Source organism: Oscarella lobularis, chromosome 16 (assembly GCF_947507565.1).
Source record: "Oscarella lobularis chromosome 16, ooOscLobu1.1, whole genome shotgun sequence".
NCBI lineage: Eukaryota > Metazoa > Porifera > Homoscleromorpha > Homosclerophorida > Oscarellidae > Oscarella > Oscarella lobularis.
This window is the reverse complement of record NC_089190.1, coordinates 1,039,298-1,062,499: the sequence shown is the minus strand read 5'-3', so window position 1 is coordinate 1,062,499 and position 23,202 is coordinate 1,039,298. Positions and strand designations below refer to the sequence as shown.

At 43.9% G+C, this 23,202-nt stretch overlaps 8 protein-coding genes and 1 long non-coding RNA gene across 19 annotated transcripts; 7 read left to right on the top strand and 2 right to left on the bottom strand.

Moving 5' to 3' along the window:
• The first annotated feature begins 194 nt into the window (after nt 1-194).
• On the top strand, nt 195-2,475 carry LOC136196856 (cathepsin O-like). Its single transcript, XM_065986515.1, has 12 exons — nt 195-340; nt 387-492; nt 545-650; nt 704-746; nt 807-820; nt 882-1,038; nt 1,095-1,174; nt 1,232-1,273; nt 1,320-1,414; nt 1,477-1,551; nt 1,614-1,706; nt 1,761-2,475. Exons 1-12 carry the CDS (start codon nt 200-202, stop codon nt 1,811-1,813), a joined length of 1,005 nt encoding a protein of 334 aa, XP_065842587.1. The 5' UTR covers nt 195-199; the 3' UTR covers nt 1,814-2,475.
• On the bottom strand, nt 1,803-3,161 carry LOC136196857 (transmembrane protein 272-like). Its single transcript, XM_065986516.1, has 7 exons — nt 3,123-3,161; nt 3,026-3,074; nt 2,903-2,968; nt 2,670-2,837; nt 2,550-2,609; nt 2,132-2,357; nt 1,803-2,083 (listed from the first exon to the last, which is right to left on the bottom strand). The coding sequence occupies exons 1-7, from the start codon at nt 3,129-3,131 to the stop codon at nt 1,879-1,881; spliced, it is 783 nt and encodes a 260-aa protein (XP_065842588.1). The 5' UTR covers nt 3,132-3,161; the 3' UTR covers nt 1,803-1,878.
• On the top strand, nt 2,786-6,694 carry LOC136196854 (protein kinase C iota type-like). Its single transcript, XM_065986514.1, has 21 exons — nt 2,786-3,257; nt 3,334-3,455; nt 3,515-3,604; nt 3,668-3,718; nt 3,777-3,862; nt 3,917-3,967; nt 4,028-4,108; nt 4,162-4,285; nt 4,338-4,396; nt 4,462-4,563; nt 4,619-4,690; nt 4,757-4,854; nt 4,908-4,994; nt 5,048-5,097; nt 5,154-5,239; nt 5,293-5,380; nt 5,447-5,572; nt 5,628-5,707; nt 5,767-5,856; nt 5,906-6,021; nt 6,074-6,694. The coding sequence occupies exons 1-21, from the start codon at nt 3,217-3,219 to the stop codon at nt 6,159-6,161; spliced, it is 1,788 nt and encodes a 595-aa protein (XP_065842586.1). The 5' UTR covers nt 2,786-3,216; the 3' UTR covers nt 6,162-6,694.
• Nucleotides 6,677-9,924, top strand: LOC136196853 (uncharacterized). Of its 2 annotated transcripts, none has more exons than XM_065986512.1 (11): nt 6,677-7,217; nt 7,266-7,414; nt 7,469-7,651; nt 7,704-7,851; nt 7,904-8,087; nt 8,144-8,185; nt 8,238-8,300; nt 8,349-8,435; nt 8,486-8,530; nt 8,589-8,743; nt 8,790-9,924. In XM_065986512.1, the coding sequence occupies exons 1-11, from the start codon at nt 6,677-6,679 to the stop codon at nt 9,617-9,619; spliced, it is 2,427 nt and encodes an 808-aa protein (XP_065842584.1). In that variant the 3' UTR covers nt 9,620-9,924. The 2 variants fall into 2 exon arrangements, with proteins under 2 accessions (XP_065842584.1, XP_065842585.1); XM_065986513.1 differs by having other exon boundaries at nt 7,061-7,217; nt 7,259-7,414.
• Nucleotides 9,925-10,052: 128 nt separating this feature from the next.
• On the top strand, nt 10,053-11,827 carry LOC136196476 (uncharacterized). Its single transcript, XR_010672213.1, has 8 exons — nt 10,053-10,133; nt 10,193-10,296; nt 10,347-10,372; nt 10,428-10,691; nt 10,750-10,865; nt 11,090-11,233; nt 11,316-11,359; nt 11,422-11,827. It is a non-coding gene; the product is annotated as an uncharacterized lncRNA (long non-coding RNA).
• On the bottom strand, nt 10,541-15,734 carry LOC136196473 (uncharacterized). 3 transcript variants are annotated; one of them, XM_065986025.1, is made up of 13 exons: nt 14,122-15,734; nt 13,881-14,056; nt 13,616-13,832; nt 13,244-13,551; nt 13,016-13,187; nt 12,614-12,962; nt 12,387-12,568; nt 12,101-12,325; nt 11,881-12,048; nt 11,626-11,823; nt 11,466-11,576; nt 11,248-11,415; nt 10,541-11,185 (listed from the first exon to the last, which is right to left on the bottom strand). In XM_065986025.1, the coding sequence occupies exons 1-13, from the start codon at nt 15,703-15,705 to the stop codon at nt 10,757-10,759; spliced, it is 4,287 nt and encodes a 1,428-aa protein (XP_065842097.1). In that variant the 5' UTR covers nt 15,706-15,734; the 3' UTR covers nt 10,541-10,756. The 3 variants fall into 3 exon arrangements, with proteins under 3 accessions (XP_065842097.1, XP_065842098.1, XP_065842099.1); XM_065986026.1 differs by having other exon boundaries at nt 12,387-12,553; XM_065986027.1 differs by lacking the exon at nt 10,541-11,185 and having other exon boundaries at nt 11,261-11,415; nt 11,466-11,584.
• Nucleotides 13,872-18,490, top strand: LOC136196475 (uncharacterized). 5 transcript variants are annotated; one of them, XM_065986029.1, is made up of 19 exons: nt 13,872-14,076; nt 14,131-14,200; nt 14,269-14,316; nt 14,377-14,469; nt 14,531-14,952; nt 15,003-15,072; nt 15,138-15,807; nt 15,859-16,200; nt 16,259-16,383; nt 16,443-16,595; nt 16,647-16,724; nt 16,789-16,917; nt 16,974-17,113; nt 17,169-17,282; nt 17,334-17,447; nt 17,499-17,699; nt 17,754-17,846; nt 17,900-18,110; nt 18,162-18,490. In XM_065986029.1, the coding sequence occupies exons 8-19, from the start codon at nt 15,861-15,863 to the stop codon at nt 18,360-18,362; spliced, it is 1,899 nt and encodes a 632-aa protein (XP_065842101.1). In that variant the 5' UTR covers nt 13,872-14,076; nt 14,131-14,200; nt 14,269-14,316; nt 14,377-14,469; nt 14,531-14,952; nt 15,003-15,072; nt 15,138-15,807; nt 15,859-15,860; the 3' UTR covers nt 18,363-18,490. The 5 variants fall into 5 exon arrangements, with proteins under 5 accessions (XP_065842101.1, XP_065842100.1, XP_065842102.1 ...); XM_065986028.1 differs by having other exon boundaries at nt 14,377-14,952; nt 15,138-15,649; nt 15,711-15,807; XM_065986030.1 differs by lacking the exons at nt 13,872-14,076; nt 14,131-14,200; nt 14,269-14,316; ... (1 more) ...; nt 14,531-14,952; nt 15,003-15,072 and having other exon boundaries at nt 15,715-15,807; nt 15,859-16,179.
• Nucleotides 18,491-19,433: 943 nt separating this feature from the next.
• Nucleotides 19,434-21,956, top strand: LOC136196472 (uncharacterized). 4 transcript variants are annotated; one of them, XM_065986023.1, is made up of 12 exons: nt 19,434-20,132; nt 20,175-20,332; nt 20,381-20,563; nt 20,610-20,754; nt 20,814-20,997; nt 21,049-21,081; nt 21,127-21,168; nt 21,226-21,271; nt 21,335-21,421; nt 21,484-21,558; nt 21,618-21,772; nt 21,821-21,956. In XM_065986023.1, exons 1-9 carry the CDS (start codon nt 19,442-19,444, stop codon nt 21,386-21,388), a joined length of 1,536 nt encoding a protein of 511 aa, XP_065842095.1. In that variant the 5' UTR covers nt 19,434-19,441; the 3' UTR covers nt 21,389-21,421; nt 21,484-21,558; nt 21,618-21,772; nt 21,821-21,956. The 4 variants fall into 4 exon arrangements, with proteins under 4 accessions (XP_065842095.1, XP_065842093.1, XP_065842096.1 ...); XM_065986021.1 differs by having other exon boundaries at nt 21,127-21,271; XM_065986024.1 differs by lacking the exons at nt 21,484-21,558; nt 21,618-21,772; nt 21,821-21,956 and having other exon boundaries at nt 21,317-21,421.
• LOC136196920 (dual specificity protein kinase shkC-like) lies at nt 21,400-22,731 on the top strand. Its single transcript, XM_065986579.1, has 5 exons — nt 21,400-21,421; nt 21,484-21,537; nt 21,632-21,772; nt 21,821-22,611; nt 22,723-22,731. The coding sequence occupies exons 1-5, from the start codon at nt 21,400-21,402 to the stop codon at nt 22,729-22,731; spliced, it is 1,017 nt and encodes a 338-aa protein (XP_065842651.1).
• Nucleotides 22,732-23,202: the final 471 nt, after the last annotated feature.

Below are 23,202 nucleotides of genomic sequence, written 5' to 3'. Positions count from 1 at the left end.
AGATTGGGTCGAAGAGCTAAGGAAACGACGCAACGACGATTGTGCCTATAGATCAATCGTTTTCTAGTTCTTCACACAAGAAGTAAACGAAACCTGAAGCATTCGCCTGAGAAAAGACGCTGGATTCCGCACTAAACGAAAAGTACTCTCCATTTGAACGGGACTCGTACGAGCTAAAGCGCGCTAACCTGCGGAAATCATGTTGAGCTTCGCAGCGGTTTTCCTTCTCCTATTCGTCGAAACAGACACGACTGCAGACTTTGACGACTTCATTGCAGCTTACGGCAAATCTTACGCTAAGGGAACGGCCGAATACGCTCGACGCGAACAAATCTTCGAAGTGATTTCACTTTCTAAACCGCATCGAACTTACGCAAACGCTTTAGAACAGTCGCAAGCGCCACGAAATTCTAAACAGAGGCAGAGTAAACGAATGGGACGCCATCTACGGCGTGAACCGCTTCTCCGACTTGACACCGAGCGAATTTGCAGGCAAGAGAAAAATGTCACGTGACCTGACGACGATCAATCGATCTGTTCTCAGAACAGTTCCTAATGTCAAGTTCGGTTGCCAAAAACGCGACTCGACCCGCGAGTCCACTCGTCGAAAATTGGAACGCGGAAACGATGCAGCAGAAGAGCTTTGACTGGTCAAATTTTAAATTCGATTAAAACTCGCAATCTTGAATAGACTTTTTGTCAGGAGAGACAAGGGTGTTCTAACGTCTATCAGAAACCAAAAGCAGGTGGAGTTCGAAGCAAGAATATATTGAATTAAAAAAAGTATTCACGTGGGATTTTTTTAGTGTGGCTCTTGCTGGTGCGTTGCTGCTATTTCGCTTGCTCGATTTCTACTGTTTCGTCTGTTCTTTTCTCTCAAGGGCTTTTAGTGTTGTCGAGACCATAGAAAGTCACTATGCCATTCAGTCGAATGTGACTCCTGTCCCTTTGAGTCCCCAGCAGTTCATCTCATGCGACTCGACGTCCGACGGATGCAAAGGCGGGGACATCGAGAAGGCCATGGAATGGGCCGAATCGGTATTAAAAAGTCCAACCGAATGAGCTAACTTATTTATCGGATTATTTATCTTCAGAACGACGTGACGATAGTTCCCGAGAAAGCGTATCCGTTTACCAGTGGCGACGGCAAGGATCCTAGTTGCATCACCAATCTGTAAGAACTCCGGGTGTAGAGAATGCGAGGTACTGTACACTCTCTCTCATTCTGTAGTGTCAGTGAAGGTGTGAAAGTGGTGCATCATAATTACAGCAAGTAAGAGTGGATTCAAAAGATTGTAGTGAGCGAAACAATCTTCCAGATTCATTTCGATGGAACGGGAAATGATACCGGTTTTGATGACGTACGGTCCCATGTCCGTAGCAGTCGACGCAAGCACGTGGCAAGACTATATCAGTGAGAGAGCGAGCAATTGAACGTGGAGTTCTTCAAACGCCGAGTCTCTTTTTTTTTTCGAGGTGGTATAATACAGCATCACTGTCCCAGCTTTACGCTGGACCACGCCGTGCAAGTCGTGGGCTATAATTTTGAAGGTAAGCTTGCCTTTAAATAGAAAAAGGATCTAATCTATTTGACCTCTCTTTCTCTCTCTAAGGTCCCGTTCCATATTGGATTGTGCGCAATACGTGGGGCACTGGATGGGGATTGGACGGTTACGTGTACATCAAATACGACGGAAATCTGTGCGGTAAGGTGATCAAGTGCTTCCGTGATAGTGAAATAAGAGATAGGTACCTATTAGGAATTGCTGAGCAAGTTGTCTGGGTTCTGGAGACGAGAGGTGTCAACTTATAGCTATTAGAATCGCGTAGCAAATGTTACAATAATTAAAAGTCTATAAACGTAGAGAAACGGGCTCTTTACGCGGCACTACCGCTACAGTACCGCTGCCCAAGTTTGACTATCCAAACACAGAAAACTAGAAGAAGAAAGAGCCCAAGTATCATATAGTACGTTAGAAGTGACCAAAATGAAAAGTTCATCAGCGACTCCTTGCAATAATCGGGATTCGGTCTGGTGAAGGGACACGTGACGGTCCCATTGCACTCCTTGTACGGCGAATAACTTGAGATATAAAAATCAATATTATTACCTGACGATGGTGACATCTACCTTGAATACTTCGTTAGAACCCACACGTTGCCGGCAATGAACCAAGCGACGAGAAACAAGAGCACCAGATCCTTGGATCCCTCATCACTCTGCTCCTCGACAGAGACAGAGGACGACGTGTGGTAGACGACGCGCCCGCAGAATTCGATCATGTGAAAGACTCCCATCACAATGAGAAAAATCGGTATGAATCGTTCGATGGGACACTCGTTGATGTTCTTGGCACCTAAAAGAGAGTGATTTCTGTACAGGTAAAACATCTCTAGTCGAGGTCCCCAAAGGAAGCGGGACTACATATCACGTCTAGTGAGGTGTGACTAATACTTCTACACAGTCTCGCAAAAGGACACAACATAACTTGCCTTAGGTTGTTAATTAAAATTAATCAAATTATTTAATTAAATTAACCGTTTCTAACCTATAGCAATCATCGCAACGGGAAATCCGAATATGAAAGCCAAAGCGAATACGACGAAAGCTAAAAAATAGAAACAAGATTTTCTAATTATTATTTTTTCTCGTCGCGTTTTCGTCACACCTATCGTCATCACTAGTCGCGCCGTTCGACTCCTCCCAGCGCATCCGCGTCGTTCGTCGTCGCCGCTCTCGCTTTCCATGCGCGATATCGTGCCGAGCGACACTCGGCGTATGTATCGGCCCAGCTGATTGGGCGTCGGAAAGAGAGAATTGTACGCGGGCGGTCCATCTGGAAACGAAAAAACGACGAAAAAAGCTTCGATCGAACGAATCGAGTCGCTCTGTCTCACTCACTCTCCGAATGGCTCGTCGACGCGTTTCGCTTCGGCGCGGCGACGTCTTCGTACGAAGGTGGCGCGTCTGAATCGGAAAGGAGGACTCGTTTAGCGCGATGCGTTCGCGCGAATGTTTATCTACCGTTTACGCTTGCGATTTTGTTGGGCGAATAGCTCGACGTTTCCGGCGGCTACATCGAAAAGATCGCGAGAAGAAAAAGAGTTGTTCAGCGTCTTACGTCAGTCATTCTTTCTCTACCGCACGCTAACCAATGTTGTGAATTCGTGTGAACGAAATGTTCGTTGCGGTTTGAAGGGCGCAGGCGAAGAGACATGACGAACCAGCCGATTCCAGTAAAGGTCGTCTTCAAAGGGTACATAAACGAGCGCTGCGATAGAGGGAGATCCCCTCGAGAGGACCAACAGCCGCACAAACGTCCGCTCTTCTAGACGCGATTCCGTCGCCGAACTCGATCGGGAGTCGTCGATCGAAGACTTCGCGCAGGAGATGCGAATTCTGTGCCGATTGGACGAGGGTCAGGAGTTCACAATGAAATGGGTCGACGAAGAAGGTGAGCGCGAGACGCGAGACGCGTTCGCGTGCTCGCATCGAAGAGACAATCGACTTTAGGAGATCCGTGCACGATTTCGTGTCAGGAGGAGTTGAACGAGAGCGTTCGACTCTTCGATTCGAATCATGACACAGAACTGACACTTCATAGTGAGTCCGCCTCCCCCTTTTTTTGCCCTCAGGGTCACACGGGAGAACTTCTTCTTATCGTAGTTTTTGATGCTCTGCCTCCAGCTCCCGGGCTTCCGTGCGAGGGAGAAGACCGTACGCGGATGGCTCTAATGAACGATGCGTCCGTTCAAAATTTTTTTCATTATACTAGGATCTGCCTATCGAAGGCGCGGTGCTAGGCGTTGGAAAAAATTGTATAGGATTAACGGTCACGCGTTCGGTGCAAAGAGACTCTATGTAGGATTCTATTCGCTGTTTGTCTGAGGTTATTAAATATCTTCTTCTGTGTAGAATGCGTTTTGTTTGTATTGTCGAGACCGAATATGGGGTCTTGGAAGGCAGGTGCGTGTACACGCAATGGATATGCCAATGTAGTTGGATCGTGACGCTTGCTTTCTGTAGGGGTACAAGTGCCAAAACTGCAAGTTGGTCGTTCACAAGAAGTGTCTGAAATTCGTTCGAACTGTCTGTGAGGGCCATCCGGTGAGAAAACCAGACAACTTGGAAGGAGAGTCCTTTTATTTCGTCCCGCGTAGCCGTTGCCTCTCGCTGGTCATCACGGCGGTCTCGATCAAATTCCAGAGGTGGAAAATAACGCGAGGAAGGAACACCTTTCAGCCGCAGTATTGTCAGGAGGCATGCACAAATCGAGTCCAAAATGTACGTACATGGGTGTCTTCGCAGTTAGTCGTTTTTGATTGTCCGTTTCTAGCTTCTCATAGAGGGGGGAGGAAGTCTCCTCATCCCGTGTCTGACGTTGCAGAAGCTGATGTAATCAGCAATTAATTATATATGTAATATAGTGTATCTGCAATACGTGCCTTCTTATTTATCAGGCGTCACCTCCTCCGCCAATACAATTCAAAGGCCAAATCTCCTTGGACAATTTTGTCATTTTGAATGTAATCGGTCGAGGGAGCTACGCTAAAGTTATTCTGGTACAGCAACGTCCGAGTGAAATCTCTTCTCTCTACGGAACTCACTATCTCTTAGGTCGAATTGAGAAAGACGAGAGCTCTGTATGCAATGAAAGTCATCAAGAAGGAATTGATTAACGACGATGAGGTGACGATTGGGATTGCTCGCTCTGACTCAGCCGACTCAGCGTTTGAATGGCAACGGCTTCTTTAGGACATTGACTGGGTTCAAACGGAGAAGCACGTATTTGAACAAGCGTCCAATCATCCCTTTCTCGTTGGACTTCATTCGTGCTTTCAAACTGAAAGCAGGTTTGGGGGAACCCCAGTTGACTTATTCTCTTTATTGAGTGAATTTGTGTTAGATTATTCTTTGTGATTGAATACGTTAGCGGTGGCGATCTAATGTTTCACATGCAAAAGCAGAGACGTCTACCCGAAGATCATGCAAGGCAACGGCCTCTCTTGATCTTCCCGGTCTGCTTTCTGATTTTTCTTTTGGCAGATTTTACTCCTCTGAAATCGCCTGCGCTTTGAATTATCTTCACGAAAGAGGTGCAGGAATTGAGAGGGTGAACTTTCTGTGTCCCGTTGTGATTTTTTTGAAATAGGCATTATATATCGTGACTTGAAATTGGACAATGTGCTTCTTGACGCGGAGGGTCACATCAAGCTGACCGACTATGGCATGTGCAAGGTCAGCATTTAGACATTTATTTTATTGTCTACCAACATTTCTTATACATGTAGGAAGGCCTTCGGCCCGGAGACACAACTAGCACATTCTGCGGTACGCCCAACTACATAGCACCTGAGATTTTGCGAGGAGAAGACTACGGTACAGTAGATGCTTCAATGACTGGGACCCTTTAGACATTTCTCTTTCTTTCTTTGTTTTGTGTAGACTACTGCGTGGATTGGTGGGCTTTGGGCGTGCTCATGTTTGAGATGCTTGCCGGGAGATCTCCCTTTGACGTTGTCAGCAATAACGAGAACCCAGACCAAAGCACCGAGGATTATCTATTTCAAGGTAATGCATGCGTACGTATGTGCCTAAATGTCCTGTCAATTTTTTGTTTCTTTAGTTATTCTTGAGAAGACGATCCGCATACCCCGTTCGATTTCAGTAAAAGCGGGAAGCGTGCTGAAAGGATTTCTAATGAAGGTCGGGCAAAGCAAAGGTGGTCTGGATTGATTATTGTGGGGATAACGCTTTCTTCGCAGGTACCATCAGAGCGGCTCGGATGTCATCCTCAGACTGGTTTCTCAGACATTACAGAGCATCAGTTCTTTCGATCTATCGATTGGGAATCGGTAAATCAATGACGTTAATCTGCCGTTGTCTCAATTTCTGTTTTGACAGCTTGAACGAAGGCAGGTTTCGCCTCCCTATCGACCCTGCGGCGACGACAGACGTGACGTTGGAAATTTTGACCCGCAATTTACCAGCGAACCTTTGGAATTCACTCCAGACGACAGGTTATTCTTTCTGCCTCGCGGCTTATTCACTTGATTGTTTCTTTGCTTGTAGGAGAGTCATTGAAGCCATCGATCAGTCTGAGTTTGAAGGGTTTGAGTACATTAATCCCTTATTGATGTCCGCAGAGGACACAGTTTAGAACGTGCGCTCACATGCAGCAGCAGTGTACATGCTCGTGGTAGAAAGGAAATTTATCGACTTGTAATTTATAAATGCAAGTGACTTTGCTCAAGCACCAATTCTTTTGTGTTGCGTACTTACCGGGGTTCGTGTTGATAATGTCAGACTGATTTGAAAGAGCCGAGTGGCGATCTGTTGTGGATGCGTTTAGGAATATTCTCGCAAGGGTCAATCTGACTTGGCCAATAGATAGTATACGTTTCAGTGATGTGAAGGAATACATGGTTTAATTCTTTTTTATAGTGGCGATCTTTTGTGGGTGTGCTGAAGCACGGATATCCGGAACTTTGCGGCCAAGTGACGTCAAAGAAGCTAAAAGTGAGACAGGCAGGCAAACCGGCTTAGGAAACAATTATGTGCTTGGAAACAATTATGTGCTTGGAAGCAATTATGTGTTTGAAGGCTCCAAATTGGATTTTTGTTTGTTAGTTTTTCGTGTTAGCGCTTGCGCAGTGGTTGCTACCTAGTACCTAAATGGCTTTCTTCCGTCAACTACGTCGCCAAAGCGATTCTGCCTCGTCCCAGAAACGACGTTCTCATGAATGCGCGTTGGTCGACGATCATCTACATCTCTTCGGGGGCGACGATGGATCAAAATACGTTCCCCGCAATGAAATCTTGGTGATGAATGTTCGGAGGGCGGAAAAGAAATGGATCCGTCGATTGGCTCGAGGCCGAACGATTCCTCCACCTTGTACGGGTGCACGATGTGTTGTCATCGACAAGATGATCTACTCGTACGGGGGAAAGGCATGCGGGGGTCGTCTACTGGAAATCGTTTATCGTCTCGATCCGAGGAAAATGGAATGGATCGAAGTAGCGACGCCTATCGGAGGAAAGAAACCTCACGAGCGCTCATTCTGCTGTTTGTGTGCAATTGGATCGAGACTGATCATGTTTGGGGGAAGGAGCGGAAAGGATATTCCTCGCGACCAACTCCAGTCTGGGGCGACTCAGGAAGGATACTGGAGTAATGATATTTATGAATTTGAATTTGAAGAGGGATGTGAAAAAGGTGAGTAGAATGAATTTCAATTTCGTTTTGATTTGAAATAGAGACTAGGAATGTGGTTGGATTTGGAATTGCATGGAACAAGACCCAAACCACTTGTGCTTGCTGCCATGGCAACCATTGACCATCATCAAGCATTACTTCATGGAAGGGACTTGAATTTGGAAAGTCACTCTTTTGTGATGAATTTGAATAATAAAGTAAATTGTTTAATTAATAATCGAATACTGTAGATGTAATAATCCGATTGTTAGACGTGGACGATCGTTGATTTCAATGTAAAACCATCACCCAGGGAAGGCCATAGAATTTGTCAATTAGTGAAACAAGGATTAGAAGACAAATCAATTTGTCTTCTCATTGGTGGTCGAATGTTCAACGAAACAAATTCTGACTATGTTTACGTTTTGGATTGTGAAAAGTCCAAATCTTATCAGGTTGTTACAACGGCCTTCTAATGTAGTATATATTTGTTGACGGTTAGTTTAGATAGACGTTGATCCACCACAATTGGGAAAGGTTTGGCAGCACACATGTCATTGTGTGCAGAACAAAGACAAGACTACAGAAGTCTTTGTCTGTGGTGGACGAGATTGGGATTTGAAATTTAATCCAATTATTAGTTTTTTTCACCTTGGTAATTGATTGATTTTTTCCGGTTGCATTTAATAAATGTACATATTTTATAGACTTTGAAAAAGAGTCAAACATGATAATGGAACAAGAAATTCTTTTGTCAAGGCAGGTTTCTCTTTGTGCAGCAATTTCATCTCCGCGTCTCCCACTTCCAAGTGGAAGTGAAGAGATTGATATGATGCAACGTGAGTTGGAACATCTTCGACGAAGATGCGTTGAATTAGACGAGGAGAAAAGGTTGAATAATTAAAATATACTGTATACATAATGGTAGCTCATGTCAATCATTTCAGAGCAAACTCAGCTCTTTTTGACGAAGAAATAGCTTCTATCAGGTTGTTTATGACATTATATCTATGTGGACAAAAGGGTGAATTAGTAATTCAGAGAAGAACTGGTCTCTGCTCAGCGTCTTGTACAGCGTAAAGACGGAGAGATTGCTCAAATTAGGTTATTAAAATATAGTGATAATTGGTATGTACAGTAATTGGCTCTTAGGCAACAACTGGCTTCACTTAAAAGAGTAGCATTGGTAGCTCAGCGACGTCTTGAACAGCGAAAGGATGAACAAATTGCTTCGATCAGGTTTTAAGAACAAGCTGTAATAATAGTATATAATCATTATGGATTTCTAGGAAAGAACTAACGTCAGCAGCATCAACAGCGCAACGTCGTCATAGGCAAGAATTTCTTCTTCTTCTATATTAGGTATGCGCATTCCTATAGCAGTATGTGTAGAGAAGAATTGGAAATTTCGTTGACGCGCTGTGAAACCCTTGAGGCGTCTCGTGACGAGATTAAAGAACGCCTTGACGAATTCACTGACGTATTGAACATCAAATCAGATGAAGTTCACTTGACTGACAAAAAGCTTGGAACAGGATCATTCGCAGGTAAGCAATAATATTTCAACTAATCTTGCATACCACCCACTGTCAGGCGTTTCCGTGGGCCAATGGCGCGGAATGACAGTCGCCGTCAAAAAAATTCACGATCTTATCACAAGTCAACGCAACGTAGCGATGTTCCGACGAGAAGTCCTCGTGTGCAGCCGACTCCATCATCCCAATATCATGATTGTGTGTGGAGCGGTGATGGCCGAAGGAGCGCCCCTCCAAATAGTCATGGAATTGCTTGAGGGTTCTGTCGGCGAAGTTATTGACGCCGCTCACGCTTCCGGGTCTTATTTAACCACTTACGAGCAGTTGTCTATTGCTATCGATATGACGTCCGGAATCTCCTATCTCCATCAAATTCGTCCTCGTCCGTACGTCCACGGCGACATTCGTCCGTCGAATGTTCTCGTAGCTAGAGATATGAAGGTAAAGGTGGGCGACTTGGGAGCAGCTCATCTTATCGAGAGTTCTCTGTCCGCTGGTCCAATGAGCCCTCCTTACCTTGCTCCAGAGAGGACGTTGCATTCTGGCGGCAGTGGCACAATAAGCACGTTGAGTAGCGACGTGTACAGCATGGGCGTATCATTGATTGAAATTTTCACGGGTGTTGGTCCTATTCCAGAGGAGAGGAAGACTCAGTTGGACGCTCTCGCTGTTCGTCTCAATTTATTCATGCTCTGCTCTCGATTGATTGGTCGCAACCCCGCCAATCGAATATCAGCGCAAAGGTGCTTTGAAACGCTGAAAATCAATTTTGCTGAACATGAAAGGCGTTTGTCAGCTCAGGAGATTATCACAGCAAAACGATTAGTAAAGGGAGTGTTTGAGGGAGACACTCACAAAGTGGTGCTTCTCAATATTTCTATCAACTAAACTAAGCTAGAGCTGTGGAAGAAGCAAGCAATATCGCCGAAAGTAAGCATTCTTCTGCATTGGTTAGAGCAGGTTGGTTTCGGCCGATCGGCTATTAGAATCAAATACGAGGAACTTTACTACTAGCATATGTACGCCGTAACTGAACAGAACTGCGCTCCGTATGCATTTAGATGTATACGGTATCACTACTGTACTCGTGTCTGTTTCACCGTTGAAATTATTGTAGCCAACCCGATCTCGGGTATTCCGCTATAAAGCGGCTAGTAAAGGGAGTGTTTGAAAGGAACACTCATCGGGTTATATTTGGGATCTTAGTTTGTTTTGTTGACTTTTTAGTTTTCACTGATTTTTTTCGTGTATTTCGCGTTTTGAGCTCAATTGGCTTGCTGGTACGCGAACCTTCGAAATTGGTCTTGTGCCCGCGCGCTAACGGATTGCGAAGTCGCCGTAAATGAGCCGTAAATGTCGTCTAAGCTTTTACGTGCGTTCTGCCGAGTTAGAACGTTTTTCGGTACATCATTGGGGTCCCATCATTGTGAGAGTTACTCTTACTTGAGCCGGATTCGTCAGGTTCCCGACGATCAAGAAGTTTTCGCTCATTTGGAGACGGGCCAGAGCGTTCTCATTGATTTTCTTGAATAAAACGACGACCTAGAAAGAATTCAGGCCGCCGAGTAGGCTCGAGAATCCCAAAACAGACAGAAAAGCAATCGATTTTGTGCAGATACTATTTCATGATGATATTTCATGGTGATTTCATTTGGCCGAGTCGAATCAGTTATGCGAACAGAAGTGTCCTGCTTAGAGATATCGCGCTGTCGCATAGCACACAGTTAATTGTGTTGTGTTGGTTTGAGTTGAGCTTCCCTCTCTTGTCATGCAGCAAGCTAGGAAAGGCTTTATTTCCTTTACGCGTGAATGTATGTGCTAGTGACAGTGGCTTTCTTTTAGCTATCTAGCAATCGGTTTACGAGTCTGCTGTGTTGGTGCACAAGCTCTTTTCCTCTTCACTCGAGGTGTTATTCTGCGTGTGCATTTTTGGGTCTATCCGAAGCTCGATATATTAATGGTGAGCTGTTTTAGCGTCGGTGCGTTTGAATGTATAAACTAGTCTATGTAATGCATAGGGCTGTCTCACGTGTATTGCTCAAGTTCTGTGACCAGGTCTTCACGTTCCATTTCCCTAAGAGCTTCAATGACGTGATGTTTCGTCGCTTTCTCACCCATTTTCTTTGTCCACAGTGTAAGCGCTTTGTAAGCCTGTTCTTGCGTTGAATGCGGGTTGTCCTGCACGATCGCGTCAATTTTCGCCTCGCAAAGGCCCAATTCTCTGACTAGGAATTTCCAGTCGGTGCCAATCGTAGGGGCAAACTTCGCTCGTAACTTATCCGATTGAGGAAACTTTTCTTTTAGAGGAATATCGGCGACTGATGGTTGAGAGCACATTTGAACTATTTCTTCCTTTAGGCCTTCTTCGTCTGTTTTCTTGATTCTGCCGTCAGGGAGTCGGACTGGAATGGTGTTATCGATTAGGCCTAGTTTTCCAATGGTCTCGAGAAGAGTCTAAATAAAGACGCAATCACCGCAGGACATACAGAAGAAAATTTAAGCGTGAGTGTGCGTACCTGAAAGTGAGGGTTGCGCTTGAAAAAATTGCCGTTTCCAACAATAATGAGCGCTGCTTTTTGTCTAGAAATGGCGACGACAAGACGATTTTTTTCCTTCAGAAACCCAAAGGTTTGGCTTTTGTTGGAGCGGACAAGAGATAGTATTATAATGCGGTTTTCATCACCCTATAGACAACGTTTAGATCTGAACCGAGAGAACTATTCTCAATGCTTACTTGGTACTCGTCAACTGTCGCAACTCTGACGCGAATTGCTCTGTAAAACAGAAGGTCGTTTCCGCAGCAGTCGCTCTTACAGTTTTGCAATTTTTTGTACAAGGCGTCCACCTGAAGTTCTAATGATGTCTTAATTAAGTGACGAATCGACGTATCCTACCTGTCCTCGGTAGAATGTTAGAACAGTAATGTTACTACTGTTTTCTCCGCAAGACAACAGGAATAGTACTAACTGTTTCACTCTTTCTGCTTCTAATCTGTTGCTAAAGCTGCCGTTTTTTCGAGTTTCTAAATCTGAATGGTACGACCAGAAGAAAAGATTTTGGGGAAGAAACTGGCAGAGCTGAAAATTTTCAACCTGATATCAAAAATATGTTAAGCATTGCGCACAGGCTGTATAAACTATGTTTGTTACTTTAGATGAGCTTTTCAGACTGGGGTAGAAGGGCTTCAGTAACGGTAAAAACTCTCGTCTCATTCTTCTTTGTTCTTGCAGAGTGACGTGAGGATAGTCGTTGGTTACAAGACGTTCAAATGCAGACGTGTCAAAGTAGAATAATTCGGCCAGTTCGTGACATGACACCTAGACAAAATAGTCTAGTTATCAAGTATATACATTTTGAAAGTGTAAATACCTTTGGTTTTAATTGCATGTGATCTCCTATCATTATTAGCTGTTTTACTGACGGTGTAAGGGTGGCGAGAAGATTGGATTCTAGAATTTCACAGGCTTCTTCGACAATAATAATGGATGGTTTTACAGCCAGAAGTAAATTTTGGTGAATCGCTGCTCCTGTTGTCGTTATTCCTACTAGCTTGGCTGATTTTAGAATTTCGTAATGGAGCTTCATGTTGCGTTCCTGCATATAGGTATTGCTTAAACATTATTTCACTGTGTTTACTTATTATTTTTAAGGTCACCTGAACCTGCTGGCAGATTTTGAGATACTCTTCAGCAGCTTCTGTGAACAATCGACTTGCTTTTCGGTGGTATGCATTTAGCCACATTTGTGTTAGTCGTGCCCGGTCGGCAGCATTGGTCACTTTTTGCAAGTCGTCTGCATTGAACAGCGTAAGATCGTCGGGATCTAATAGAAAATAATCTACGTGCTGGTCAAAGCCAGTTTACATAAAAGATTTCTTCTTACAGAGATTTCTTCTTTTCACTCTAATTAGAGGGCCATTTAACTGTTCTTCGAAAGACAGTGATTCAACCCCTTCGTCTACTTTGTATTCGTATATCCGTTTCATATCAGAGGGGTAACTGCTATAGCTTTGAAACCGATTTTGGTTATCTTTTCTTTCTTCTCTCAAAAATTCAGAGTTGTCAGCAGGCAACCTAACTGTTGTCGTCGTTGCTGTTGTTGCGCTTTGTATTTTTTCGAATAGACTCTTTTTAGGAGCGTTATCTGAAGGACCAATTCTGTCAAATTCTTCATCCGAAGGTAGCCATGCTTCCATTAAGTTAGAGAGGGTGCGAACGTACTCGTCGTTATTCTGCAGTAAAGATATCTCTATTACTTCTCAAATCCTAATACCTGTATTCAAACCATGTTGTTTCTAAGGAATGCTTTTATAGACGGCTCATTAGCGGCATCTTTTTTCAGTTCGGATTCCTGTGTTTTGACGAGACTACGAATTTGATTATCTGTTGCTTGATCGACGAAGATTTCGACGCTGAAACTGTGTGATTTTTTCAGATTTTCTCCCCAACGGCGCAATCTAACAACCAAGCAAGTAATGTACTTTATAACAAGGTAATAATACGATATTGTTACGTCGTTTTTAGCTCTTTCAGTCTGTAAATAGAATTGAAGTGAATTCGTCGGGCTACCTGTCTGTCACTCAGCTTTTCCCTGTGCAGCACAGCGCTAAGACATCGCTCTTGTAGTCGTCGATGCGACGTATGGCCGACTCGAATAACGTTTCGTTCGTCGACGAAATCGAAGCAGAGATTGAGAAAGTGATCAAGTGATCTGTTTTTGTATGCCATTATCAAAATTGGACCTTCCGGCAGGGTGCTTGTGGAGAGCAGCAGTCGAGTAATCGTAACGCCAAGAAATGTCTTTCCTGTTCCGGGTGGTCCCTAGAGGTGAAGGCATACATATATGTATGTTCGTGAACATGATTAATTCTATATTTTCTTATACCTGAATAAGTGTCAGGGGACGACTAAAGCAGCTCGTAACCGCATCAACTTGGCTTTTGTCTAATTTGCATTGACATTTCTCGAGGATTTGTACTATTTTCTCGTCAGAGCAGGTCAGTTCAGCAACGTTATGAAACAAAGGAATCTCATTGACCGTGGTTGTTTGGTTTATATACGCGATTTTTTGGGGCTCTTCTTTTAGGCGAACTAGAGCGTTTCTACAAGCAAAAAAAGTTGGAGAAGAAAATCGTAATGTTTCATCTTACTGAAAAGGAACTTCTTCAATGTTTTTTCGCTGCAAAGCGTCTAAGACGGGTTGATAGGCGCGATAGAACGCCGGACTTTCAACGAAGACAGCGGAAGTCGATTCTTGAATGCGAGATATGACCACTGCGTCAGTTTCGTCGTTCTCCTCGGTGCAGAAGCGTAAGTGCACTTCACTCTACGTCACAGAAGTAAAGGGTAAAATAAAATTGTAAAATTGTATTATTATCAACTTTTTTGTACTCGTTTTAGCAATTCGGTGTGTTTTCTTCCCTGACTTGCAATTGTTGCCCATATCAATTCAGAGTCGTCAAAATTTCCGGTGAGACTGATTGCAACGAGATTCTCCTCTTTCAGAAACTCACTTTCATTCCAATCTATTTCAAAAAGTGGTTCGAATTTGAGGCAGAATGCCATGCCTCTTCCATTGAGGAAAAAGTAAAGTCCCGTTGTTTCCACTATTTTGTACAAGTTGTGCTTTTTCCTGTCAACATGCAGGAGTTTCGCAGACCGTATGACGTCGCACAGCTGCCCGTAACAATCCTTTCGTAAGAGTGTGAAATACGTTTCAAAGTAGTCCTCTATCGATCTGTAAGGCTGCTTGAGACGAACCACAGGTAAGTCTGCAAATTGATTGTGGTTCTGTTTGGAGGCAATCCGAAGCTCCTTTGGAGTAATGATCAGCGGAGCGCTGTTCCACGGCTGGACATCAGTGTCGTCGTCTTCATCGATTTGCTGATGACTCGCGATCGTTTCAAGGGTGTTCAACAGAAACTTGTTTGACTCGACATAACGACCAACATCAAATAGAGATTGAGAAACGATTTTGATAAGCGGAAAAATTGTGTTTGCTTTTTTAGGTAGCAGAGTTACGAAGTTTGATACGAATTCCTTCATTTCATCTACGGTGAAATCACTTCTATCGGTTTCGTTTGTGCAGCAAGGCAGAAGAGTTTCATGGAGGAACGCTGGCTTTGCAAAAGATAGAAAAATTGACTCTACCGCCGACCTGAGTAAAGTCGTTGCCTCTGATGCGGTGATCTTACTGGCAAGGCGAACAACTCTCCACAGCCGGTGAGTTGGCACTCGGCCTTCGTCTCCATACAAAATGTACCTCCATATAGGAAAAGCATTTCTTATACTCAAAAGAGCAGAAAGAGGATTCTCGTCAGCTATTTGGGAAAGATCATTCAGGTAGTCGTCTATTTCCTTACTTGTCATATCCTCATATTTTGATACTTTTACGTCATACGGAGTAGACCCACATAATCGAAACTCGACTTCGTCACCGCAGTGAAGTGAAAGAGCTTTGAGAGATTTGTCTGGAACCGCAAATGCATCAGTGTTCAATGGGAACCGTAAGCTGCCCAGCTCTTTTGGGTCCCCTGGCTGATAAATGAAGCCTTCGGTTTCAGTTTTCGCCAGCAAAACGCCACTTTCGACCACAGAGTCGTATCTCATTTCTTTCACTAGATCTTTGTTATGCGAAAGTGTCAGACTCTCTTCTTCATCTTCAGGCACATAGGGAGAAACGGGTTCAACGCGAAACTGGAGTCCTGAAAACGTCTGCAGTACGACTTCGCTTTTGTTGAGCTCGTCTAACGATAGCTGAGTCGATGCCGATAGACCGGCGAGAAACGCACCGACTCTCAGTTTCCAAAGCCCGTCGACGTCACTTTGGAGTCGCGATTTATCATTTCTGTACTTGTCTCGGAGTCGGGAACTGAGCTGCGCGTACGGGTCGCGAAGAACCTCTTCTATTTTAGCCAAGGTTTTCTTTCGCTTGAATGGATTTTTCTCTTTCAGTGCTGCCTTGATTTGATCCATCTTAGGTTTGGGGCCGTTGGGGATTTTATTTTCGGGGCGCGCCCCACCTTGTGATGACGATTGATGACGATTGATGACGATGGCGTTGTCCTATCAGCGCAAGTGTTTCACTTTCGCCATGCGCGCCTTTCCGCTTTCTATATCTACGCTTAGATATGGCGTACTTCTTGGCACAGACACAAAAGCTACCGACGTCTCTTTACGACGCAAGGAAGACTTGGAAACCCTGCAAGTTCTTTCTGAAAGGAAATTGCAGATACGGCCGTGATTGCAAATTTCTTCACGACGACGCAAAGCCTCATAAAACCTGCAATTTTTTCCTAAAAGGAACTTGCAGAAACGGCCCTGACTGCAAATTTCTTCACGACAGCAGCGGAAAACTAGATCAACTGGACAGCGGCTCTATTGCTGGCCGACGCCCTAACGAGACAGCGATTCCTGTTCCCCTGTACCTTGGGTACGTTTGCGGAAGAGGCAAGATGTTCTATATATATTGTGCTTATTACCTATCGGCGTTCTCGGTTCAGTCAAACTTATTTTGGTATCTGTATAGGCATATGGCTGCATTCAGAGGCTAGAAAGCATAATGTAAATGCTAGAGTTGGCAAGAATGTGATCTACGTTGAAGGATCGGCAACGAACGTTGAAGAGTTTACTGGAGCTGTTCGTGAAAGAATGGTAAGTCTTTATTTCAGAATCTTCTATTGCAAAAGTAAAATTTGTTCTGATGCATGCAGAGTAGCATGATCACATACTGCTTGCCTGTACCCGATAAAATTTCCATGCTATACATTGTGGGTCGACAAGGGTCAACCCTACAGGGCATACTTCATGATAACGAGGAAGACACTGACACGTTCTGCTGGCCATGCAAAGAACATGGTAGAAAGGTATGCTCGAATACTTTACGCGTTTTGTCTATACATGCACAAACGCTTCAGGAAATAAAATTGGTTTCTTCATCTCAAATCAAGATAGACTTGGTAGCCGAAAAAATCAAAATGCGCTTGTTTACTACGGTAAGACGACTCTAAGCTGGCATGAATTTCAATAAGTTAAGCACACTTTGTTTTATTTAAATAGACGCCAGTTCTAGACAGTGTTACCTGTTATGATGCAAAAAAGTCGAACGTTCGGCTTTGCTTTCAGCCGCACACAGGCGATCATTTTCGTACTTTGGGTCATCGGCAGCAGCACACTTTGAAGTTGTCTGTAAGAAAACCTTATGTATATAGTTGTCGGGTAGGATAATGAATCCAATGTCAAAGGTACGGGCTCAAATGCCTAGTCCTTCTAAAGACAGTGCCGAAAGCTTTCTGAAGAAAGGCTTAGAAAACTTGAAATTAAAGCCATCAATAGTGTTTGAAGATACATCCAAGGCTACGGCGGCTTGGAGTAAAACTGAAAAGTTCGTACGCGCGGTGTTATCTTTATACATTTTATTTGTGGAATTTTCCTTTAAGATTGCCACCCAGTGGTCTTATTCACGAAGATAACCTTTTGTTTGTGCGACAGTGTATGCTGGAGAAATTAAAGAAACTCCAAACTTATCAAGGTCAAATCAGAATTGAAGCAAGGTCATTCGTCTTACAAAAACTTTGCAATTATTGTATTGTCAGTTTTCAAAGGATGGGCAAGCTTCTGTGGACAGACGTTCCACCGGAAATTGCGTCATCTGAGTACGACATACTGGAATTTGAAGGTGATATCGTTCCTCAGTTAAAATCTTCTTTTGCTACTTAGTAAGCATAATAAACATGATTCAAAAATTAAATTGATCCCTCTAATATCAGTGTATCAACGTCTCCTGAAGACGTATCGGAGGATTTGGACGAACCGACTGTTCTCGACACGTATGACTTCAAAGTTTCGTTGCGAGAACTTCGACGTCTGGACTTGCGGGTGACCAAAACAGATGATGGGAGCCTTGAGTGCTATGCTGCTTACAAAAACGAAGAAAAAGTATTTGTGGCAAATTGGGTATTTCTGGAAGGGTATGTGCCCCATTGTTTTTGCGAAAGCGTATGTACTGTTTTAAAATATTGCAGGCAGCACGACGTGCGTCTGTCGCTTAACACTAGAGAGCTCGTCTCACTTGACGAACCACTAATTCAGCAATTTACAAAGTCAATAAATATCGGGTTTGTTTAAATACTGTATGTATTATATTTTATTGCTTATGTGTTTAAATCAGAGCGAATGGTCGGGTATCGTTTAAGATTATTCCTGGCTTCCGCGTTCATTTTATTAGGCACAAAGTCAAATCTAGCTACGTCATTGAAAATAAACTTTGTGTTGCGATTTCAAAAGTGGATGAATTTAATGGTGAAAGACCGCAATATGCGCGCGCATTACCAGGTACGAGAATGACAGCGGAATTTTCGTCGTCTCACTATGAGATTGAGGTTAGCCCAGAACTCTAAGAAATTGTTATCTGCAATTATAGCATTGCCTAGCTTCAAAATTTATTATGGCTGGCAGCATTCTCTTCTTCTTCTCCAAAAACAAGCATGGTTGAATTTTTCGAAATGCTAAAGTGTCCCGTATTGTCGAATTTGACACCTCCAGAGAAGCCTTGGATTGCAGAGGAAATTATCGGTGAGCTTCCACATTTTATAGATACGCTGGAGTGCGTTATAGAAAGTCTCAAGCCTTGACAAGCCTGACCTCTTTACCAGCCTAACTGCATGCCCTGACGTTGTTTATTGCGTCTGCTGTTCGTCTAGTATAAGATGCATCTTTCTTTTGCTCAAATTTAAAATTTTTCACTGGCAAATTTTCTTCACATGCCTGGTCTTTACTCACGTCTCTGAATGTTGCAGTGGCGGATCCAGGGGGGGTCTATGAGGTCTCGAGACCTCCGTCCACGGCGACATTCGACCATCAAATATTCTGGTAACAAGAGATATGAAGGTAAAAGTCGGCGACTTAGGAGCGGCTCATCTGATTGAGAGTTCTCTGTCCGCTGGCCCACTGAGTCCACCGTATCTCGCTCCAGAAAGGGCGCCGCTTCCGGATGGCACTGCCGCTTCGAGCACGTTGAGTGGTGACGTATACAGCGTGGGTGTGTCGTTGATTGAAATATTCACGGGTGCGGGTCCCATTCCGGAAGTGAGGCAGACTCAATTGGACGCCCTCGCTAATCGTCCCAATTTATTCATGCTTTGCTCTCAATTAATTGGTCGTGATCCAGCCAATCGAATGTCGGCGCAAGTGTGCTTTGAAACCCTGAAATTTGAATTCACCGAAAATGAAAGCCGTATGTCAGCACTAGGGATTTTCGTAGCGAAGCGAATGGTAAAAGGCGTGTTTGGGTTAGACACTCATAAAGTCATATTCCCAAGTGCTTTCTATTAGCTAAAATGATTCCTTGGTACTTTTTTACTGCATTTGATGTTTGAGTGAGACTTGCGGTATGTTTTTATCGTGGTGATCTTTTTGGAGACTTTAGGTGGCTTTTCTTCTTCTTTTTTGATTGCTGGTTATTTTGTGAGATGAGGGCGACGTTTCTGCACAGCGTCATGATACTTGGAAACGTCTTTGTGCAAGGCGAGTAAATTATCTAGATGTTTGGGCTCTGAACATTTTCACTATGTAGGATAATCCATGAACGTTGCACAAGTTTCTTACCTGCCTTATTTGTTATGCTTCTAAGAAAAGCTTTGGAGGCAATCCAGAAACGCCCATTTTCGTTTTCGATCTGTGTTAGCGCGCGCGCAGTGGCTGCGGAGACGAAATGGAATTGATTCGTCAACTAATTAGCCGAAAGGCCCGAAACGATCCTCCTAAAGTATCCCCTGACGAAAGCAGTTTACCCGAGAAACGGTATTTTCATGAATGCGCATTGGTCGACGATCATCTCCATCTTTTCGGCGGCGGGCATGGATCAAAACATTTTCCCCGAAACGAAATCTGGGTGACGAACGTTCGGAGGGCGAAGAAATGGATCCGTCGATTGACTCGAAGTCGAACGATTCCTCCACCTTGTAAGGGAGCACGATGTGTGGTCATCGACAAGATGATCTACTCCTACGGGGGATTGACAGACGATGGTCGTCGACTGGGAATCGTTTATCGTCTCGATCCGAAGAAAATGGAATGGATCGAAGTAGCCACGCCCATCGGAGGAAAGAAACCGCCCGGACGCTCGCACTGCTGTTTGTGTGCGATTGGATCAAGAGTGATCATGTTTGGGGGAAGGAGCGGAGATGAGATCCCTCGTGGTGAAGAGGAGGAGGAGGAGGTCCAGGAGGAGGACGACGACTACGAGGAAGAGGACGAGGACGAGGAGGAAGAAGCTATAACAAATACTGATATATCGTTGTCAGAAGGCGAAGAAAACGATCAACTCCAATTTGGGGCGACTCAGGACGAAGACGGCTGGAGTAATGATATTTATGAATTTGAATTTGAAGAGGAAAATGATGGTGAGTATATTGATATCAATTTCTTAATGATATTGAGACTAGGAGTGTATGGAGTGTGGTTGGATTTGGAATTGAGTGGAACAAGACCAAAGCCACTTGTGAATGCTGCCATGGCAAACATTGACCGACATCGAGCGTTACTTCATGGAATTGACATGAATGGCAAAACTCAGTCTTTTGGGATAAATTTGAATCATAAAGTAAGTAATTTCATACTTAAATAATTATATGATTATCAAATGTTTTAGACGTGGACGATCATTGATTTCAACGTGGAACCATCATCCAGATTGGACCATGGGATTTGTCAATTAGTGAAAGAAGGATTAGAAGACAAATCAATTTGTCTTCTTATTGGGGGTGAAATACTGAACAAAACAAATTCTGACCACATTTACGTTTTGGATTATGAGAATTCCAAAGCATATAAGGTTGCTACACAACAGCATTCTAATGTGTTTGTTATTCTCAGTTTAGATGGACGTTAATTCGCAATTAGGAGAGATTGCGGGTCACACATGTCACTGTGTGCAGAATGAAGACAAGACTGCAGAAGTCTTTGTCTGTGGTGGAACTGATGACGATTGGACATTAAAGCCAATTCTTAGCTCTTTTCATCTAGGTAATCATTATTATTATTTTAGCCTTATTTAGTGGTGTTTTAATAATTGTATTTTGCAGACTTTAATAACGAGTCGTACATGAGAATAGAGCAAGAAATTCTTTTATCGAGGATACCTCCAGTTTGTGCAGCAATTCCATCTCCGCATTTCTCACTTCCAAGTGGAAGTGAAGATATGGAAATGCTGCAGCGTGAGTTGGAGCATCTTCGACGACGATGTGCTAAATTGGTCGAAGAAAAAAGGTGAGAGCATTACACTTTAAACATGATGGTAGGTAATGTCAATTATTTCAGAGCAAACACAACTCGTTTTGAAGAGCAGACGAGGTAGATGAATCAAGGTGTAGCTATTTTTAGAACCATTTCTATTAGACAAGCACAGGGTCGCTTTGACGAAGAAAAGGCTTCTATCAGGTCTCTTATGACGTTACATCTATGTCAGCCAATACGTGAATCCTTCTGCAATTTCAGAGAAGAACTTGCCTCTTCTCAACAAGAAGTACAGCGTAAAGACGGGGTAATAGATCAAATCAGGGTGAAAAGATAATTAGTAAAGTCTTAGTCTTTTTCTTGCTTTTAGGGAACAACTTGCGTCAGTTCGAAGGGAAGCATCGCTAGCTCAACGTCGTCTTGAACAGCGAAAAGATGAACAGATCACTTCAATCAGGTACTAAGAATAATAATTATGTACTTAAAATGTGTATGCACATAATCTCATGCGACGTGTAGGGAACAACTGGCGTCAGTGCAAAGGGAAGCATCTGCAGCACAACGTCGTCATGGGCAAGAAATTGCTTCTATTAGGCATGCATACTGCCACTATACCTATCTACGTTTGTATTTGTGATGGATCATTTGTGTAGAGACCAATTTTCAGTTGCATTGACGCGCTGCCAAACTCTCGAAGCGTCTCGTGACGAAATGAAACGATGCCTTGACAGATTTACGGAGGTCTTGAACGTCAATCCAGATGAAGTTCGCGTGACTGACCAGAAACTGGGATCAGGAGCTTTTACAGGTGAGGAAATTTGCTATAAATGCAAATAATGTTATATGTCACACTTAGGCGCTTTTGTTGGCCAATGGCGCGGAATGACAGTCGCCGTGAAAAAAATTCACGACCTCATCGCGGATCAGCACAACATTGAAATGTTCAAACAAGAAATTTTCGTGTGCAGCCGACTGCATCATCCCAATATCATGACCGTTTGTGGAGCGGTCATGGTCGAAGGAATTCCTCTTCAAATGATCATGGAATTACTCGAGGGATCGGTCAGCGAAGTCATCACCGCCGCTCACGCTTCCGGGTTGTATTTGACCATTTACGAGCAGCTGTCTATTGCCATGGATATGACGTCCGGAATCGCATATCTTCATCAGATTCGCCCACGTCCCTACGTCCACGGCGACATTCGACCATCAAATATTCTTGTAACAAGAGATATGAAGGTAAAAGTGGGCGACTTAGGAGCGGCTCATCTGATTGAGAGTTCTCTGTCCACTGGCCCACTGAGTCCACCGTATCTCGCTCCAGAAAGGGCGCCGCGTCCGGATGGCACTGCCGCTTCGAGCACGTTGCTTAGCGACGTGTACAGCGTGGGCGTGTCGTTGATTGAAATATTCATGGGTGCGGGGCCCGTTTCGGAACTGAGACAGACTCAATTGGACGCTCTCGCTGGTCGTCCCAATTTATTGATGCTTTGCTCTCAGTTAATTGGTCGCCACCCAGCCAATCGGCCTTCAGCACAATCATGCTTTGAAACGCTGAAGGCTGAAATTGAAAATCTTCTGGCAGCTCCGGGGGTCGTCGCAGTAAAGCGGAGGCTAAAAGGAGTGTTTGATCGAGACACTCACAAGGTAATTTTCCAGGTCTTTTTTATTAGCTAAAATCATGCTTTGTATTTTGTTTGTTTTTTTGGTTCGTGCACTTGCGAAGAGCTAACTTTTATTTTCCTAGTTTTTACATAGAATATTTGATACATGTAATAAACAAGCACCGCAATGTACTATGATGAAATTCAGGAGAGCAGGCACGCACGCCCGGCGGTGGTCACGTATACCAACTGCAGTGGCCCGTATATCCGGGTAGGGCAAACCGTTTTTCCTTGTTTTTTCCTGAAAAGCCGTTTACCCTACCCGGATATACGGGCATCAGACATTTCATTGGTGAGCTTATTCATGTGACGTGCGGTGGCCCGTATGTCCGGGTAGGGTAAACGGTTTTCTCTTCCGTTTACCCTACCCGGATACACGGGACATCAGACAAAAGCACATGATTTATCTAGCAAAAAATTGAATCAAATTCAGTGCCAAGGAGGCGTAACACTATCCGAACCGAAGCATCAAAGAAAGACGACGAAGGACCATTTTGCAGACTCTGAGAGAACACAACGCGATTTGCACGAGAAAGCTACTAGTAGCAGGCTTGATCAGCCGATAGATCAGTCA